Consider the following 18527-nt stretch of genomic DNA (forward strand, 5'->3'; position numbering starts at 1 on the left):
TACTTTTTAAAATAACCCCGCGGCAGTGGCATATTTCAAGTGTAAATTCATTAACTCACGCAACCTTTTCACTTCGGCGTCTTTTGAACTACTTGTGACTGAATGTGAGGGACGCATTTTAGAAAAGCTTGCATCATTCTCCGCTATTTTTAATCCACCTTTCTCATACTCAACTTGGCAAGTCTGAGACCGGAACTAAGAACCTAAGGTTTATCCTCCCAAACATCATGTTACAACTCGCGCTTCGCTAGCTTCTCTTTGTTGGTTTGATCTGTCCCCCCTCGACTATTTATATGGAGTAGCCCATTTCAAGACTCTCCCATTTAGTGTGGAACAGCACGTCGGAAGGTCCTGCTCAAGGTGATTATTTCTTGACTGTCTACTTTTTCTCAGTGTTCCGGCCACGTATTTACATACATGTCCTACGTGTCAGGTAACGTTAACCTTTTGTTATTTGTTTTGACCTGTATAGACTCGCTTACTTTGTGTTTTGAAAAACAACATAGCCAAGTTTATACCTTTTGTCACATCGCACCTAGCCTGATTGAATCGCGCTTATGGTGGTCGCCCGACATCGGTATAAAAGCCCCGACAGCGGGAGTTTACGTTATACAGACTACATCGCACCATACATGTAGTTCCGTCGCACCAACAGAGATTAACTTCATAAGGGGCATATATGCAGACGTACTGCTCAAGTCACTTATTGGCAGTTTAAGATTTCAACTCCCTGAGAATTGTACCCATGACGAGGAGTACCGACACCCCCATCCCTACCGAGTGAACCGAAAAAGGTATTGTCAACCACTAGACCATTTCCAGGTACGACATAAACTGTTCATAACCCATTTGACTGTTTCCAGCATGAGGATCGAACAAATCAGAGGCTAGATCCTGACTAGAGTCAGATATGATGTACAAACATCGACATTTGACGCCTTGTTTCTCGAGGTCATTGACAGGCACGATGGCATCCGGAGACGGTGACTTTCAGGCCAAAGACACATACTGTCCAAGATAACGTAAATCTCGCAGGTCCGGTGTCATGTAGTTCGTCACGTACACCATACCTAGTACGTTATTACGTCACAGTTTGTAACAGGTACGGGGTGGTACCTCTCGGTGTTCGCACGATTTAGCTCGCGGCGTCTATTTGTTACCGTGTCCCGGCCCCCAATGCAGGGTGTCTCACGGACCACATAGGGGTCACGCCCGAAAGTGCAAAAACACTAGCCCGTAAACTACCCGACGGGGCCCCTTTTCCCAAGTGTGACCGTAGCATAAATGATAAATCGCGCTCCTAGCTGCATGCCCACCCGGCAGTATCTCGGGAAAGGGCCAATTACTAGTAGTCCCCAGCCCACGAGAGATTATGTAAGCACAGGCTAGTGACGATGGTGGTTACAAAAAATGTAATATGGCGTGACTTCTGTGAAAAATATGGAAAAGATACTTAAAATTTGAGATGTGAATTGTAAAATGGCATCAACCCATAATTGCACAGGTATCTAAAGTGAAAGGTGGAAGGGGATTAGGCCCAGTTAACACTCAGCTTTTCGCGACAGCGGCTATATTTCCCGCTGTCGGGACGCCGCTGTCAAGTCAGATACCGACAATTTTCACCACCATGGCCAGACCTCAGTATTGTTGTGTTGTTTGTCCATCAACACAAGGAGATCCAGACTACACCTACAGAATCGAATGAAGCATACTGAGGCGACAACCTGGCCATCATATCGCCCTGTTCACATTCGTAAGGGACATAAAAAGAGACCGAACCACGTGCACAAAAAGACACTGCCAGCAAAAAATGAATACCTCTATCAATCCACAACACATTGTAGCATTCAGCTGTGCTTTCCCTTGGCAAAACAATGACCAAAATACAAAAGCCCGAATCTTTTGACAACAGTTTGGACAACAGAACGCCTAGTTTCCGGAATGTCCTATTTTGTCATGTATCAACAGCAGTGATTTGTTGTATCTTTAGCAGTAATATACGTAGAGTGGATTCATTCCTCAAGCTAACCGACATATTTCACACCGCAGTCGTCCCTCAGTTAGTCACTTCTGGAGCCGCACAGTTCCTGTTGAGAACTTTTATTCAGTTTAGTACCACGGTTGGTTTCGCTGTGGCAGCTTTTCATGCATGTCAAGTGTACAGACTAAATTGTTTTATCTTTAGCAGTAATGTTATGGGAACATTTGTCGGGGCAGCTTCTACTAGGCCTCGATCGAACTATTCTCCATGCAGAGGTTTCGATCGGGGGGGCTAGTAGTGGTCGCAATTTTTACGCTACGTATACCCTCCTGAGTGAGGGCAGTGTTAAAAATTGCGGCCACTATTGGCCCCGCGATCGAAACCTCTGCTTGGAGATTACGATCGAACTCCTACTAACTCATCAAGTTGGCACCTGGGCTAAACTTTTTGAGTTTCCATTAACAGTGCACAGCACGGGTTTTATAGCCTATCACCATGACTGATCCAATCGTCTTGTAGTTATTTCCCTAGATATCTTTTTTTTAATCTAGTAGCTACCGTAGTGCTGCTGAAATGTCAGTGTGACGAATCGTTTGTTTGTAAGACTGATGCTGGAATGGGAAATTTTAATAAATATACAACTGGCATCAAATGAACCCAAAATAGATTGCGGGAAAGTGGAAAACCAAACTATACAATTGCTTGTATTTACATGTCTATTAAAGGAAGTTGGACCCATAAAACCGGGAGAACAACAAAACACTAGACTTGTACCTAGTTGTATTGTAACTTAATCAATGATGATGTGGCGAAACAACTTTTCGATTACGATGCAGCGAAATGGCTTTTGCAAAAGCTGACATAATTTCATCATCATTATAAGAGGTTTACTTTGGTCTCTTTAGGTTAAAATGTTGAGTCCATTCCATGTCCTGACCCAATAAGTAATGTTTTATGGGTGAAGTGAAAGAGATGGTATATCAAAGTGAGTGTTGATGAAAGTTAGACATCCAGGTAGTAAGATACGCCAAAAATAATACTCAAGCAACTGGATGAAATTTTGAAACAGTCAGACGTTTCAGACAGCATCCACTGTCTTTCGTCAGTGACTAACGATACGACTAAGAACACCAGGTTTTATACCAAAGCTCTGAATAGGTATGTTAATGAGGTTAAGACAATTTAGGATGTCTTGAAAAAGTGAGTGTGTTCCAAAACTAAGCGGGCGAGTGTACGCCAGTAAGTGAGAAGAAAACACGGTGTGGGGCGTTTCCTAATCGCGATCGACAGCAAACAAAACATGTCCACCCATCTCGTTCCACAGATGGCATTCTCCCTCGCAGTCGCCGCCGCCCTGGCTGTCGCCCTGCCGGTCTCCGTTGTTGAGGGGTATCCTACAGGAGCTCCTGTCTCGGCCTGCACCGAGATGTTCCCGAACCACCGGATGAACCACGAGAACGCCAGTCTTCCTGACGTGCGCTACAGCTCACAGAACCTCTCCACCGCGCCTTACCGCATCACTGCAGACGTGCAGGGAAACGGGAAGGTCAAAGGTATCTGAACCTATGTATATATATATATCGATATCGTGTGTGCATATGTGTATATGTGTATGTATGTATGTAATGTATGTGTGTGTGTGCGTGTGTGTGTGTGTGAGTGTGTGTGTCACGGTGTGTGTGTCACGGTGTGTGTCACTCTGTGTGTGTGTCACTCTGTGAGTATGTGTGTGCATTTCCTTTTTATGATTTCAGATGGTTGAAAGAATTATGACAGGGTAGATACTGGTCATAGTGTTTACACATTAATTACAGTGTCCCTGAGAGTTACCAATGATTCCAAGTACTGGGAGGGCTTCTTCCTCCAAGCCCGTGTGCAGGGCACCACCACCCCGGTGGGCATGTGGGAGGGGCTTCCGACCAACGCCCAGACCAGGGACTGTCCCAGCGGAAACAAGGTATGGTTTTTACATAAAAGGGCTGAAGACAGTAATTTCTCAATAAACATTGAGATTGAAAATGTCCCACGTTGGAAATTGCGATGGTTGAGTGTCAATAAGACTGGGCAGCAAGAAGCTGGTACGGTTTTCCACCCTAACGTCTACCTGGGTGTTACAGGAGAGTTGGGTCCAGGGTTGTGTTCAATCATGGACATATTTCCTAGTTGAAAGAGAGTGCGTAGGAACGGTTCGTTATTCTACCTAACAGATACGCTTGGTTAATTGGTCCTATGTAAAGTTAGGGGACCTATTTGGACTGGAAATTTGACTCCATCTTACTGCACAGTGTGCACAAACTTCTTTGTATGACTCAATGTATGTCCGTGTGTATGCATGACTCTTAAATGGGATACATATAATGTACACCATCTGCAGAACGCCGTCACTCACAAGTCCGAGACGAAGACCACCACTTTGGAAGTTACCTGGACGCCCCCTGCCGCACCGGCCAATATGACAGTCGTCTTCCGAGGGACATTTGTGAAGGAATTCGAAGACTTCTGGGTCGGTCTGGAGTCAGATGCTCTCGCCGTGAACGCCTGTACGTTCAGTTGTTTTGTTTTCATAATATATAAATGGCTCATAGTAAGGCTAAACAAAATTAGTTTTATAGACAATATTCATAATTTTGATCGATCCTATCTGTCTATCACTTAATAGTCCAACAAATGACAGCATGGCAATTGGCTGCTCGAAATACACATGTAAAAGTAAAGCATAAAAGTTCAACAAAGGTTCAAACAAATGTGGCTGCATGTCCGTCAAATATTTGTCTGTTTATGTTTTCTTTTGTATTTCTACATTTTGACGGAGATGGTAGGGCTATGGGATCGGTTTGTGTTTAGTTTCCTAGCTGCTGCTGTGCATGCATTCGTCTCTCTTAACAACACTCCGGTCTGTTGCAGATGTGAGCGCTAGTGTCCACCTGAGGTCCCTGACAACCGTCGTGATGGGCACCGCGCTGCTGACCACTGTCGCCTTCATGTTCTGATGATGTTGCAGACATGTGGAGATGTGGTCTGCTTTTGAGAGCAGCAATATTAGATAGATCGTTTTAAGCTATGGTGGATTGGCGAAGCTATAATTAAGGGATGACATAAGAATCAACGTAACTAAGACCTTCAAAGCTCCCTACTCAATAGATGTTTGACGTTTTACTATTTTTGTCTCACGTAAAGTATGGGGTGACATTGGTGTATTTAAATCCATATACATAATAACAGTATAAGCATAAATGGTAATTCTGAACAGTAAAACCAAGCTCTACAACTGGATAAGGAGACCTATCCAGTTGTAGAGTTTGAATTGTCTTTATATATAGTTTACCTGGATTTCTAACCTTCATAAACGTAGTAAAACCAAGGGTATCTACTTTTAATCCTATTGAAGTATCAAGACATGTTTACTACGCGTTTGTAATGACAACTGTTTATAAAGGAAATCATGTTAATACCATATAGCATCAAGCACTAGCAAAAATTAACAAGCGCATGTAAGACATATATCATAACTTAAATACGTAAAAACTAATGCTATACTTAAAAGTTACTGAATAAGCGTTTGCTATCTTTGGGATCACATTCAGTATCATGAATAGTTTTCATTCAATAAATGTCACTTCAATAACTTTCTGTGTAAGCGCAATCAATATTCAATAATGCACCTTTCTATTGTGAATTATTTGTACCATTGTAACATCGTGATCAGTTTGATAATGAAGAAGGCATCGTCATCTCCAGCGTTATCGTTCTTGTAGTGTTCTTTCTCACCCCCGGGAAGTTGGCCAGCTCGCTCCACCTGTCCTCCTCCACGTTGTAACAATGAACCTTCCCCGGTTCTTTGTAGTCCACGAAGAGGAGCCTGTTGCCTAGCAGCGCACATTTGCTGGCCGGGTGTGACGGCAGGTAGTCGGGTAGCCGACTGAGCTCGCTGGTTTCCTCGGTCAGGATGTCGTACCTCACCACCTGCCCCGCCGGCTCCTCGCTCTGCACAAGGTACAGATAGTTGCGTTCCGCTGCTTTCATCCCCGGGTTGGCGTAGGTCGGCCATGTTTCCTCTCTCCAACGGTTGCTCTTGGGGTCGAACCGAAGTTTCTTCGCCGTGGACTGACTGGGGCCTGAGCATGGCATATGCCAAAATTCTGATACATTAAGAACAGCACTTTCAGTGAAATGTTCATTTTTAGATTATGTACATTAGCCTGATATGCTGGTTAGTGGTCAAGCCAACAAGTGAGTGTGTGGCACACTGTCATCAAACAAGTGACACACACAAGTCACACTGTACCAACTCTAAACATGGGGAAGTTTTCTTCTGCTGGATCTATCGTTACGTGTTAAGTTGATGCCATGCATTATCGCCACATGTGCATTCGTATTTCATCACAAGAGTTCATTACCACTGATTTGCATATGTCCTGCATACAGGCTATCCTCCTCCATAGTCCCTGTATGTGCTGCATTGCGCAATAGAAAAAAAAAGAGCAATAAGGTTTTTGGATTATCTTTCGGACATTGTCCTCGAGGGAAGTCTACAATTTCTGTAGAGTGTATCCTACAATATATTACGATAAATGGGGAAATAGATTACTTTAGGGTAGGGTACAGTAAGTAAGGGAAAGACGTTAAAGACAGTTCATCAACAGCAACAAAGAAGTTAGAGCCATTGGTGGGATGAGTACTCTCCAAGTAGAGGTTCGGCTCCGGCTCGTTTTTTGACGTCTATTTAGGCGCTTTTGTTGGGCTTTCTATTCTTTCCGGCGGACAAGAAGAAAACCTGACAAAATAGAAAACCCGACAAAAAACGCCCAACAAGACGTCAAAAACAAGCCGGAGCTGAACCTCTGCTTGGGATTCAGACTACAGCTGTTCTTCGGTCCTTTTGTAAGGTGCGAATTATTGCAACAGACCAACCTTTCATTCCAGGTAGAGCGCTCCACAGCTCCGCCCAGCGATCCACAGCGGGATCGTAACGCAGCGCCCTGGCCGTGCTGTCTCCCCACGACAGGTGGTCTCCGAAGGCCCAAAGGTTCCCCATGCAGATGGTCAACCTTGGAGCCCGGACACCCACCGGTAGGGAGCACACGGGACTCCAGCTGTTGGTCAGGGGTTCGAATCTCTCCACAGATGACATGTAGCTACAGCCGATCTCCTTCATTTCCTGTATGAACATCATGTTGGAAATAATAAAAAAAACTGTGAAATTCCCAAAGCTGTGTCCGAAATGTTCAGTGTGGTTTGTGCTCCCATGGATAGAACTTTAAACGCGTTATGAAACCAGCTTTTAGGCGGATTATCCTTTGTGTTAAGTTTTGGTTTAATATGCAATAAAGATTCACGTGGTATGTACATCGAACGATGATGGACATTTTGCGTCAGAATTTCTACATTAAGAAACAATGTATCAAAGTATAACACTGATTTTATTATGGTGAGGGGGGTAATATAAGGCATTCGTAAATACTAGTACATGTACCTTTAAATTCCTGCCGCCAACTACGTAAAGGTGTCCACCTAGAGCTGCCAATCCAAAGTAAGATCGAGGATGTCGCATCTGCGGAACTTCGGACCAAAGTCGTAAGAGGGCGTCGAAGCAGAACACCCTGCAACCACTTTTTCCACGCTGGGTGTCGCAATCCCCTACAATGACGTACACGTAGTGGTCGATGGCGGCGACGTCAAAGTACGTCGTCTTGGAGACGTCGCCAGGAAGGGACGTCAGCAGCTTCCACAAGTTCCTACTGTCGTCAAAAATGTACAGCTCCGGAGGCTCATCAGCAGCATGGATGAATTCCTGAGGGCAACAAGAAGCAAAATACATGTACATGCATGTCGAAGCACGAATATGACACTAGTGAAATCAAATCACACAAAAATTGATGAACGTCCTATGTATAATAGTAAATTAAATTCATATCCCTTTTAAGGTTTGTGGCACACAAACGTTCATATAGTTCAATTCATCAAGCATCTCTCTGCTAGCCTACCTGTGCCGCAGTAGCCGCGATGCACTTCATGGGTGTCTTGTCGAAGCGAGCCCTTTGTTGAGGATTCATGTGTTCCACCGGCCACGTCTCTCGCCTGTCTTTTATAAACTGATACACTCTGTCCCCCAGCCTGGAGAGCCCGTATGTTTCTGTCAGGTTCAAGACATCTAAGCAGTTCTCTGCGTCCAGATGAAGGTACAAAAACTGTGCAACCGCTTCAATCGCCAGCCGAATTTGAAGGAAGCTGGACGCAACTAGAAGCTCGTTAACTGTTCTGAAGCATAACTGTAGATCTCCGGTGTACATGAACTCCATGAGATAGTAGAAACTCCGTCCACTGACTCCCTTCAGTGTCACGACGTCCTGTGATCTCTCCTTCATGTCTGATGTGAACATGGAGCGGAAGTACTCGCTGGCGGCGGCTAGGATGTTCTTGTGAGCTCTGAAGACCCTGTTTTCGACGCGAAGTTCAATGTCACAGAACTGCTCACGTTCTATCATGTCGTTAAGATTCCTGTGGAAGGCAGACTGGAGGTTTCGTTTCACACTGTCTTGGATGGTGACGGTTGACGTGTCCTGGTATTCAGGAGTTGGTGGTGATGCCTGTGGGGGAGGGGGTGGTGGAGGGGGTGGGGGTGGAGCAGACGCAGGTGTCTCGCTGCCCCCCTCCCCACCCTCACCTCTGCCCTCCTCCGCTCCATCCTCACCGTTCCTTTGTGACTCTTCTATAGGCTTAGCCCCATCATCAGACTTTTCCTTTTTATCCCCATCTTCCTTCTTCTTTTTCTCAGATTTAGGAGACGACGGAGGCGTCGGTGGGAACTCCACCGGATCGCCGACTGTTGAAAATGTGACAGGAATCTTAAAGACGTCTTCACATATATCCAGGAGCTTCGCGTCCAAATTTTTCGGAAGTTGTGAGGTGTAGCACATGTACATGACGGAGTCAAATTGCTCCGGAGTCACGGCGTCCGTGATGTTGAACTCCGCGGGTGCAGGGTCCACGGTCTCCCCCGTGAGGGTGTCGCGGAAGTACGGGCAGCTGACGGCAAGGATGTTTCGGTGCACGGGGAACACTCGGTCTCCCAGGAGGATCCGACCATCACAGAGGATTCCTTGCGATCGGAACTCGTTCAGGTTTTGCTGTACCAAGTCCCAGTGCCGACTCTTCCAATCACTGATGACACCGACATCTTCGGTCGCCATTTCGCACTTGTGTTTTTGTTTACTGGAGGAATCTGATGCTGTTATTTACTTAAATGGTGCGCGAAGTGCCTCCTTATTTACTTAAATGGAGCACGCTACATCTGTAGGGAGGGATTGAAATAGTTGCGTTTGTTATGGAAGTAAATACATGATACGTTACTTCAGCAATTACAAGTACTTTATCATCACGATCATCTTGAAGTACAACAGTATCCACACGTTGAAGTTCAGTGGAGTACTCGTATGAAAAGACAAAAAGAGGAAGACAGGTTGATTGATATAGGACTCAGTGACCAAAACGTGCATAACAGGGAATATATTTCTGAATCAGTGGACTATCGCACGGAGTGATTTGAAATTGAAAAGAAAAAGAATAGAATCGCAAACATTGTTTGTGTTATAGGCCGGTGCGTTGTTGCACTGGTTGTGTCAGTGTAAGGGCAGTGTTAGGCAATGGCTGATAGTACTGAAGAGCCAGGGGCGATTTTCTAATAAAATGTGTTTATGTAGTGGCTGGCTTTGACTTTTGGTTTGGGCTACAATTTAGTCCGAACAGCTGAAGTCTTGTTTTGGTACGATGTAGGGGTTAAGCGTGCCTGGCAACGACAAATATGGCTGGCATCCCGGGTACAGAAATAGATGTCAGCGACGAACCAACATATCTACTACATTTCAGTACATGTACAGGTCTATGCTGCATTCACTTTTGAGGTATTAGAAAACATGCAGCAGGAAAATGCGATTACAAATTCGAATGTGCTTATACTTATCAGTATAACTGTCAACAGGTTCAAAGATAGTAGTATTGGCGTTCACTAATAATACCAATGCCATACTTCTTTCATAATTGCATTGCGTTCAGTAAATGAAGAATATTATACTTTGAAAAGTTATTATACCGGAAATAACATGAAAGTGGCACGTACCTTTTCGTCGCATCCAGATACGATTAACTCCGTTCCAAATCCGTCTTAATACCGGATATTGCTATTTAAAAACTCGCACCGTGTTCAGCGGGGTTTGTTGTGACCGTACACGACTGGGCCGATAACTACGGAGTACGTCATCACCTGCTGCTGTCAATCATCCTGACGTCATGACTCCTCGCGAGAGAACGGGTATGCCCAGATGAAGTCTTCTGTAGCTTTTTGGTCGACCTGAAAATAGAGGTTAGTTCTACAAACATGGCGTGTGGTTGCAGCTGTGGTTTCGCTGGACCTCCTTTTGGGACAACTCAATGTACAAATGTAAGGGGTAGTGGATGGCAGTGCTAAAGGTTGCAAACACTCTAACCTGAAAAACAAATCATTGGTCTACTTTCCCGTGTATAAGTAAAATTCGTTTTCCCTTTCCCAAAGAAATTGATTAATAGTAAATAAAAAGATTCTTAAAACTGTGAACAGCTGTACTTCCGCGCGGCGTTTGCGGAAAAGATTCTAATTTTAGTTCCCTGCCCTACCGCTCAACAAATAAAGTGAAACTAGCACAAGTGATAACGGCAAAATGATTGACAGCATCAGTTGAGATTCCCGTTCGTGTATGCGTGTTTGGCATCTTTCTCTCTCTCTCTCTGCCTGCCTGCCTGCCTGCCTGTCTATATGTCTGTCTATATGTGTGTCTGTCTGTCTGTCTGTCTGTCAACAGCATAACTTGAAAAGTTGTTGAAACCTCTTGGAAACGTTAGGTGTTGGCTCAATGATTAGATCATGCATGGGCCCCTAGCGGCTTTTCATGGTACTGCAGCAGGACTTCCGTGTTTGATATCTCGTGTTATGGACATGTTGTGGTCATGACCTTTAGGGTTTCAAACTGTGGGAGCATCAATTTTGGTTCCTTCTGAAAAAACGGACCATCAACTGACATTGAACCATATTCTTATTGTTTTCGGTGTGTTTCCTCTTGTGTGCTGTGTGTCACTGTTTTGCAATACGAACAGTGTTAGGCTATTAACAATGATTCCGTTGTTTTTCCCGTGTCCTCGGATCGGATAAACCAATTCAAGAGAGCATATCTTCTCAACTTAACATCTTAAATGACTATATATTGGTGCTCTGCAAGACACACCGTTTTGGAAAAAGTGATAGTAACAAGGTCAATGTCATAAGAAAGCCATGGTTGTCTCCATTGGCCTAACCGGACCACCACGACATCTAGCGATTGTAGGGTATTGTACAGGTTAACTTCATTTTACAATTAACTAATGTATGTTATTAGTGAATCGTACGTTTTAAATCTATCTATTTCTATTTATTTTACCAGGGTGGCTTTCTCAGTGGCTGGATAGTGGTTTTCAGATAGGCACTCGTAATATTTTTCTACAGTAATGCCATTCAAGTTTGTTTGTTTGTTTGTTTGTTTGTTTATTGAGATCTCCATTAGATTGTACATTGTAAATCTATTCTTCCTGGAGTCCAAAACAATGAAACAGAACAAATGTACATGAAAGTAAAACCAACATAACAAAGGTGTGAGTTTAAATCAAAATATAACATAACGCATACAACATTAACTCAAAACTGAAATTAAAATGAAACGTGGGGATGGTCAGAGGTCATGGCTGAATAAAGTAACAAAATCTTTTCAAAGTAAATAACAAAGAGGATGCAAACAGCAAGCCATGATAACAGTAAGTAAATTAACAAAGTGGATGCAGAACTGCAAATCATAATAACAATAAGTAATTAACACAGTGGATGCAGAACTGCAAATCATAATAACAATAAGTAATTAACACAGTGGATGCAGAACTGCAAATCATAATAACAATAAGTCAATTACAAAGTGGATGCAGAACTGCAAATCATAATAATAATTAAATAATAAGTGGATGCAGAACTGCAAATCATAATAACAATAAGTAAATAACACAGTGGATGAAGAACTGCAAATCATAATAACAATAAGTAAATAACAAGTGGATGCAGAACTGTGAATCATAATAACTAAGTAGAAAACAAAATGGATGCGACCTGATAATAATTTAATAACCCAAACAAAGAAACAAAGAAAATACTAATGCCTACCTTTACAATAGTTTGAGTTTAATTAATTACAGCTACAATTTCATTTAATCAAGGACTTGGTTCAAGAACGTATTACCACCAGTACTGTAAAGGCCTAGTTGTGTCAATTTTAGAATGAATCCACTTGGTGATTTGTGTTTTGAAATTTGAAGGTGTAGTAGATTTCATATGTGGTGGGAAGGAATTGTGTGATTTGGTACATCTGTACAAGAATGTACGTGTCAATGTTGCTGTCTTAGGCTTAGGTAACCTGAAACTGCCACCTTTTGCAAAACGAGTGTTGTGGTCATGTGTACTGTTGACATTTTGTAATCTTTTGTAAATAGCCTCGGGTTTCTTAGTTGCTAAAAGTTTGTTGAACATGGAGAGTGTACCAGTGTAAAGTCTTTCTTTAACTGTGGGCCATTGCAGTCTCCTGTGCATGTCACTGGTGTTGTCTGTGTAGTGTGCATTTAAAACAAGTCTGGCAGCCCTGTTCTGCAGAGTCTGTAGTTTGTTTAAGGATGTTTGTAGGCCAGTGGACAACAAGCAAGAACAATAATCCATGTGGGATAAGACTAGTGTCTGAGTCACTGTTTTTAGTGGTCCTTCAGAAAGGAGATTTCTTGATCTCCTTAGCACTGCTAGGGAACCAGTCATCTTGTTTAACACTTTTTCAATGTGTGGGGTCCATGTCAAGTGCTGGTCCATTAGGAAACCAAGTTGTTGCAATAGTGTTTCTGAAACTAGATGATAAGATCAATTCACATTTATCTCGGGTCATTTAAAACGAGTATCATTAGCTGGGCCAAGGGATAGTAAGTGGTACAAAGGAAAGCGTATCCACGTACCGCCCTCTGAAATCTTTATTTTCCTACTACAAACAACCCATTCTCTTGACAAAGGGTCTTACAAAAATTCAATCCAAAGATTGAATTGTCAGAGTATTCCCTTGGTGTAATAAGTGGGTCGAGGGAACGCCTGTTCGATATTGGATATTGGATATTGCAGTTGCCTCATTAAAGTCAGCACCAAGGACAGGAGAAAAGCCCTCTGGCAGCGACGGGCGATCGTCCTTGTGAATCGCCCTGGTTTCGGGTCCTGTCGAATCCAAGCGTGACGCATGCACAGGAGAATGAAGGCGCGGGCGTCTTTTTTTCTCAACAGAACAATTGTGAAACGTGCCCGGTATCTCCAGTTAAATATATAACCCACGACATGAGGTAATGATTCTGTACATGTATCACATGTGATTTTTCATCATCTTTCATCGGAGTAAGTTCTCGCTGTAAGCCACCGCGGAAGTCCCAAATCCTCCGCTCAATCGACGTACTGATTTCTTTTATGAACATCTCAAGTGTCCTTCGGGAAAACAATGATTCTGCATCACCGGCAGGAAAACTATGAAGCGGATTATTTGAGGCTTCGATCAATATGGCGTGATACAGTTAAATAGATAGAGACAAGCACCGCTCAGTGAGGGATGGACACTGAAAATATGACGTACAATGTATCATTGAGATGCAGATTATGACAATGAAACATCGTTTATTTCTTTTATTGGAGTATTTTGTTGGACTGTATATGATAAGTGAATTCTTTCTTTGAACTGCACCCATGGAATTTTCTGGGACAAGTTTGGATTGGGACAGGTTTGGATCCTTACTTCCGGACACGCTATTGCCCCAAGAGTGATACTAATTCATACTCAAGTGATCCTTTTAACTAGGGAACGGAGAGAAAGTAGGCAAACTATGAAAAGTAGGGCAAACGGGGAAACTTTGGAAACTGGGGATGATAAAGAAACTAGGCAAGATAGGGAAATAGAAATAGAGCGGAAAGTCGAGAGGTGAATCGGATTGTTTAGCCGAGCAGAAAAAAGACAACTCCTTCTTGTCTTCTAAAACACTCTTGGCAATTAAACTAGCAGGATACATGTGATTCTTTTAACGAGTTTAGACAGGTACAATACATTGTAATACTGAACCTTGGCAGCAACCATGAATATCATATAACCACCCAATTTCCCAATAGTACATGTAGACTACGTCTGACATGTTTCTGCTCATCGCTCTTGTTTCCCACCGTAGCCAATATATAAGCAGAGAAAGCTCAGTTTAATAAGGACACATAACTTGTCTGGAAGAGTAAAGCTCAGGAATTTAATTGTAATCTGTGCGAGCAATGACGGTTCGTCTTACATACCTACTAACCACTTGCGCATGCATCATATATGCTGTGGGATTCAGAGGTCAAACAAGAAGCCACGGGCGGAGACGGGGTGTGCTTGCTCGATAGTTCAAGAATAAACGTTAATATGATGTCGAGAACCTCAGTCCCCTCGGATTGTCAACGTTAACCTTCCTCGTCCCAAGGCCTTTGCAGAACAAGGTACTAGTAGTAGTTTTGCATATTCAAGAACAGGTTATAAATACTTTCGTTACAACTAATCGACAGGTAACAATAGTGAGGACAAATGAAATAAAGCGACATTTCACTCACTGTGTTCACATGCCATTCTGAATCTATGATACATTTAGGGGGCGGATTCTCTTATATTCTTAAATGGACCATGGTTGCACATTCAAAGAACGTGCCACTGCCCGTAGAAATTACGCATATCTGAAACATTAATTTCCTAGGTGATTTTCACACTATTGTCAAAATATTCCAGCGTATTCATCAGAGTCTACACGTATTTCTGTGCTCGTGACAGATTGATGGCCAGACTCGGTAAAAACTCACGCCTGCGTGGCGCCAGGGTAGATGGCAATTAGCTGCACTGCATGCAGGCGTATTCAATCCCGGACGTCCCCGTGGCTGGCTGGCTGGCAGTCGTGCTGAGATATTCGCGCTCTACTGGCAATGAGCTGCGTTCTTGACGTTCTGTCTGCAGCAGGGGATGTTTAAGCTAATGTGAGGTGCTTCACTTATTCCGCATTGCCTGTTTCCCCGCGCCCAACAGTAACAAGCATGCATCTTGCAACACCGGGCATCACCGAGGCATCCACTACCATGTCGTCGGCTCACCTTCGCGACTTGACCCGAGCAACGTCCCCGCCAGTCCCATTCGTCCCGCCAAATCTTTTTCCAGACAACCTGTTCTTCATCTTCCTGTTGGTATTTGGTGCCATCTTCATGTTGGGGACCTACCTTGTCCTGACGATCTACAATAAGCTGTCCAAGCCGTCCAAAACGGAGGTGTGCACGCTGTCTGGGGACACAGTTCCCGACACGGAGTGGAGCGAGTTAGTAGGGGGACATGGCGGTTCTCCTAACAAGAACACCAAGATACCGCTGTAAAGGTACATCTTGAGAACAGTCTTACATTCTATCACAGCTCGCTTGTTGCTTGTAAAGTGGGCCCATGTCTTATCATCAGACGTCTTGGCCTCAAAATGAACCTCTCTCATTTTCCTCATCTTTTCTTGCTGGATGAAGGGCTACATATGCGCTCGACAGTCGCAAATTGACATGAACAGTCTGTGACTCTTTTGTGTGGACCTGCAAAGAAGCTGCAATGGTTAGTTTTTTCAAGAGTGGTGTATCTCATTTTCTTTTTCTCTTTTATCTCCAAAATAAATTTCAGGCGTACCATCAGGCTTTCGATGTAAGCCCCGCAAGACGACAGTTTATTGATGAGGACATCCTCAAGTATGACTCTTCCGATGGCTATATAGATTGTCTTTAATGCTTCCATGTTACCTGTGAACATCTCTTATCAACGTCTGTTCTGATCTACCGAGCTGTGCGTGCCCGGGCTGTGGGATTTATTATGTGTGGTGGATCTGAGAACACGAGATAGAAGCAATCCGATGGATAACAAACAATCGGGTTTTGTCATGCCGCGTACATCCACGCACGACCACGCTGCCCGCTGGGAGATTGTCAGTCCACCGACAGTAGCAATGTATCGCCTGTCGAGAATTCCCTTCAGACGTGAGTGGGCGTGTAGTGATATTGCTTTGGATATGCTCCGTCTCGATGTACCGAATAAACTGATATTGCCCAATCGTGGGACGGTTACAGGTAATGATAAAATAAAATAATGCTGCGTTTTCAGCAACGATGCTGGATAAGACATTCGATAGGTCTATGTGTGAATGCCATATAGCAACTATGAAATTGGGACAGAACTGTGTTTTACCACCGCTTCTATATATTAAATGTATGTAGATGTCATAAGCAGATACTTCCTTACTTAGACTTATAACCAGACACATGGACATGGTCCCTATAACAGCATGAACTTATACAATGTACACTAGTTTTTCTATAAAGACAAGGTAAAGTCAAAATATGCCGTATTTGGATTGTAGAATCAGCCCTGAGAGAGTAAGTGTGGTTAATTTGTGGTTAACTACTGCAGAGATGAACATGATACGTAGAGTAGAGAGAAGTGAACTAAACGTTCACGCAAGCAGGTCGATTTTTCCTCCACAAATTGCCAGTGAATATAAATTTGATACAGATACAAGACAAACAGATCTTGTGCATAAAAGCACCCTCAGGCGTGCTTAAGGTATCTGAGATGGGGGCGGTGATTTATTACAACGTATTACCGGAAGCTATCCTTGATACATGTTATTAACGTCGACACATGCTTTTCACGGCTCGATTTATCTAATAGTATGCTACTTTGATGCCCGTTATCAAACGAAGATGCACCATTGTCACGGGTTTATTTAATATTTACATACATCAATGACTGAATTGATGAAGACATTTACTGTGGACACATATGTTTTATAATCAAAGGTTGGTCTAAACTTAGAAATATGAATTTTTCTGTATTACTTAAGTGTTTTGAGTAGGTAAACATAGATTGCATCAGTCTGTAAAGTTCAACCCTCTCTTTGTTGTATAATCTACATTCCACTACAAAATGGTGTTCATCCTCTATTCTATCTAGATTACAGTATCGACATATTCGTTGATCCAGGGGAGTGCGGCTATGTCTTCTTGATATGTTCTTTGTATTGAACTGCAGTTAATGTGTGTTCATCGAGTCATTGTATTAGTATACTGTAATAAAACTCCGATCATCAAGAAAGTATGAACATTCTTAATTCCTTTACTTACACTGCTAGAGATAACACATGCCAAACACAGAAAGCAGTTATGTGGCCATCTTTCCATTTTTTTCCCAAAAACGCACCGTTAGATGATAAAATTAAAGGATTCAAAATTCCAGTAGAACAAAATGTCTGATGCCTTATTGATTTTTTGCCTCATTGTCCATTTTATAACATAATATACATGTATATAACGTATCTTAAATATAACTTAAATATGAAGATGTTACACAACAAATGTTGGTGATGTTTATTCGCCCAGAAACGTTACGTTTATACAACTTGTCATTATGTTTGGTATATCGCCTAGGGTGCTAGAGTTATGTAGAAAATAAGAGAGATAGTAAAAGACAATTGTCATAGTGGTTGTCTTTGATAACAATGAATAATGTCTTTCAGGTAGAAGCAATCCCATTTCTTTCCCTTTACTAGAGGATCAATTTCCATTATTTATAAGGGTTGACACAACACCCCAACTCCTCTTCTTTCCATCTCAAAGCCAGCTCTCAGTAACAGTGGTGTTATACCTTCAATCGTACAACATTGTGATTCACACTCAGTCTTTCTCTCGTTTCTATTCTTCTACAGAACATTGAATAGTTGCCGTTTCAATCGATGCTCTTTTATGCCACTTGTGTCTAACTGCTGCTGTGGCATGAGAAACCACTCTATGTCCAGAGAATCGCGTCCACCACGACCGGGGGCTTAACCCCAATAAGGGAACAAAGCGAGATAACTGTACAATGATAAAGAATTTTCATTTATTGATTCTGGCGATCGCGATACAACGGCCAGACAGCGGAGACGATAATTGAAAAACCATGAACTTGACTGATAGCTACTCAATATAAGGCCAGGGATGAATGTTTTGTACATTATTCACTACCCTTTCTTAATCTAGCTGTCGAGCGAGTGCGTTTATCACGCATCACAGGTTATCTTGCAGTGCTAACGATGGAAAGGACACCCCGCCATTGCAAATGTGCCCCGGACTTCCCCTCTTCAACAAGAGGACACATGGGGTTGAACAAAATAGGTCCGGATAACAAAAGTGAGCTGCAAACGTTTTGTGGAATATTAATGACGGTTCCGATGGCGTTAAAAATGCCCCAAACGACTGCATATTTCCGTGTCCAGTCGCAATCTAGGTATTCCACAGGATCACAAATGAGCCTGCAGGAGTAACCAGTGCCGTCCCTAACGTTCTACGTACACCGAAGATTTATCAGCAATCATTACCAGCTGCAGACGACTCGTCTCCTTAGTTGTCTACAGAACA

The 18527-nt window shown here is 43.0% G+C and overlaps 2 protein-coding genes and 1 long non-coding RNA gene across 8 annotated transcripts; 2 read left to right on the forward strand and 1 right to left on the reverse strand.

Moving 5' to 3' along the window:
- Positions 1–228: 228 nt before the first annotated feature.
- Positions 229–5606, forward strand: LOC136430958 (putative defense protein Hdd11-like). Of its 3 annotated transcripts, XM_066422084.1 has the most exons (6): positions 343–360; positions 1994–2059; positions 3306–3534; positions 3796–3938; positions 4356–4521; positions 4886–5606. In XM_066422084.1, exons 3-6 carry the CDS (start codon positions 3306–3308, stop codon positions 4969–4971), a joined length of 624 nt encoding a protein of 207 aa, XP_066278181.1. In that variant the 5' UTR covers positions 343–360; positions 1994–2059; the 3' UTR covers positions 4972–5606. The 3 variants fall into 3 exon arrangements, with proteins under 3 accessions (XP_066278179.1, XP_066278181.1, XP_066278180.1); XM_066422082.1 differs by lacking the exon at positions 1994–2059 and having other exon boundaries at positions 229–360; XM_066422083.1 differs by lacking the exons at positions 343–360; positions 1994–2059 and adding an exon at positions 547–794.
- LOC136430955 (actin-binding protein IPP-like) lies at positions 5120–10379 on the reverse strand. 4 transcript variants are annotated; one of them, XM_066422075.1, is made up of 6 exons: positions 10098–10379; positions 7966–9272; positions 7455–7772; positions 6893–7139; positions 6379–6435; positions 5120–6120 (listed from the first exon to the last, which is right to left on the reverse strand). In XM_066422075.1, exons 2-6 carry the CDS (start codon positions 9169–9171, stop codon positions 5684–5686), a joined length of 2265 nt encoding a protein of 754 aa, XP_066278172.1. In that variant the 5' UTR covers positions 9172–9272; positions 10098–10379; the 3' UTR covers positions 5120–5683. The 4 variants fall into 4 exon arrangements, with proteins under 4 accessions (XP_066278172.1, XP_066278173.1, XP_066278174.1 ...); XM_066422076.1 differs by having other exon boundaries at positions 5120–6096; positions 10098–10378; XM_066422077.1 differs by lacking the exon at positions 6379–6435 and having other exon boundaries at positions 10098–10378.
- A 4355-nt stretch (positions 10380–14734) lies between these two features.
- Positions 14735–17229, forward strand: LOC136430960 (uncharacterized). The gene is made up of 2 exons (XR_010754959.1): positions 14735–15478; positions 15763–17229. It is a non-coding gene; the product is annotated as an uncharacterized lncRNA (long non-coding RNA).
- The last annotated feature ends 1298 nt before the right edge of the window (positions 17230–18527 follow it).

This window comes from Branchiostoma lanceolatum, chromosome 3 (assembly GCF_035083965.1).
Source record: "Branchiostoma lanceolatum isolate klBraLanc5 chromosome 3, klBraLanc5.hap2, whole genome shotgun sequence".
Taxonomy (NCBI): Eukaryota; Metazoa; Chordata; class Leptocardii; order Amphioxiformes; family Branchiostomatidae; genus Branchiostoma; species Branchiostoma lanceolatum.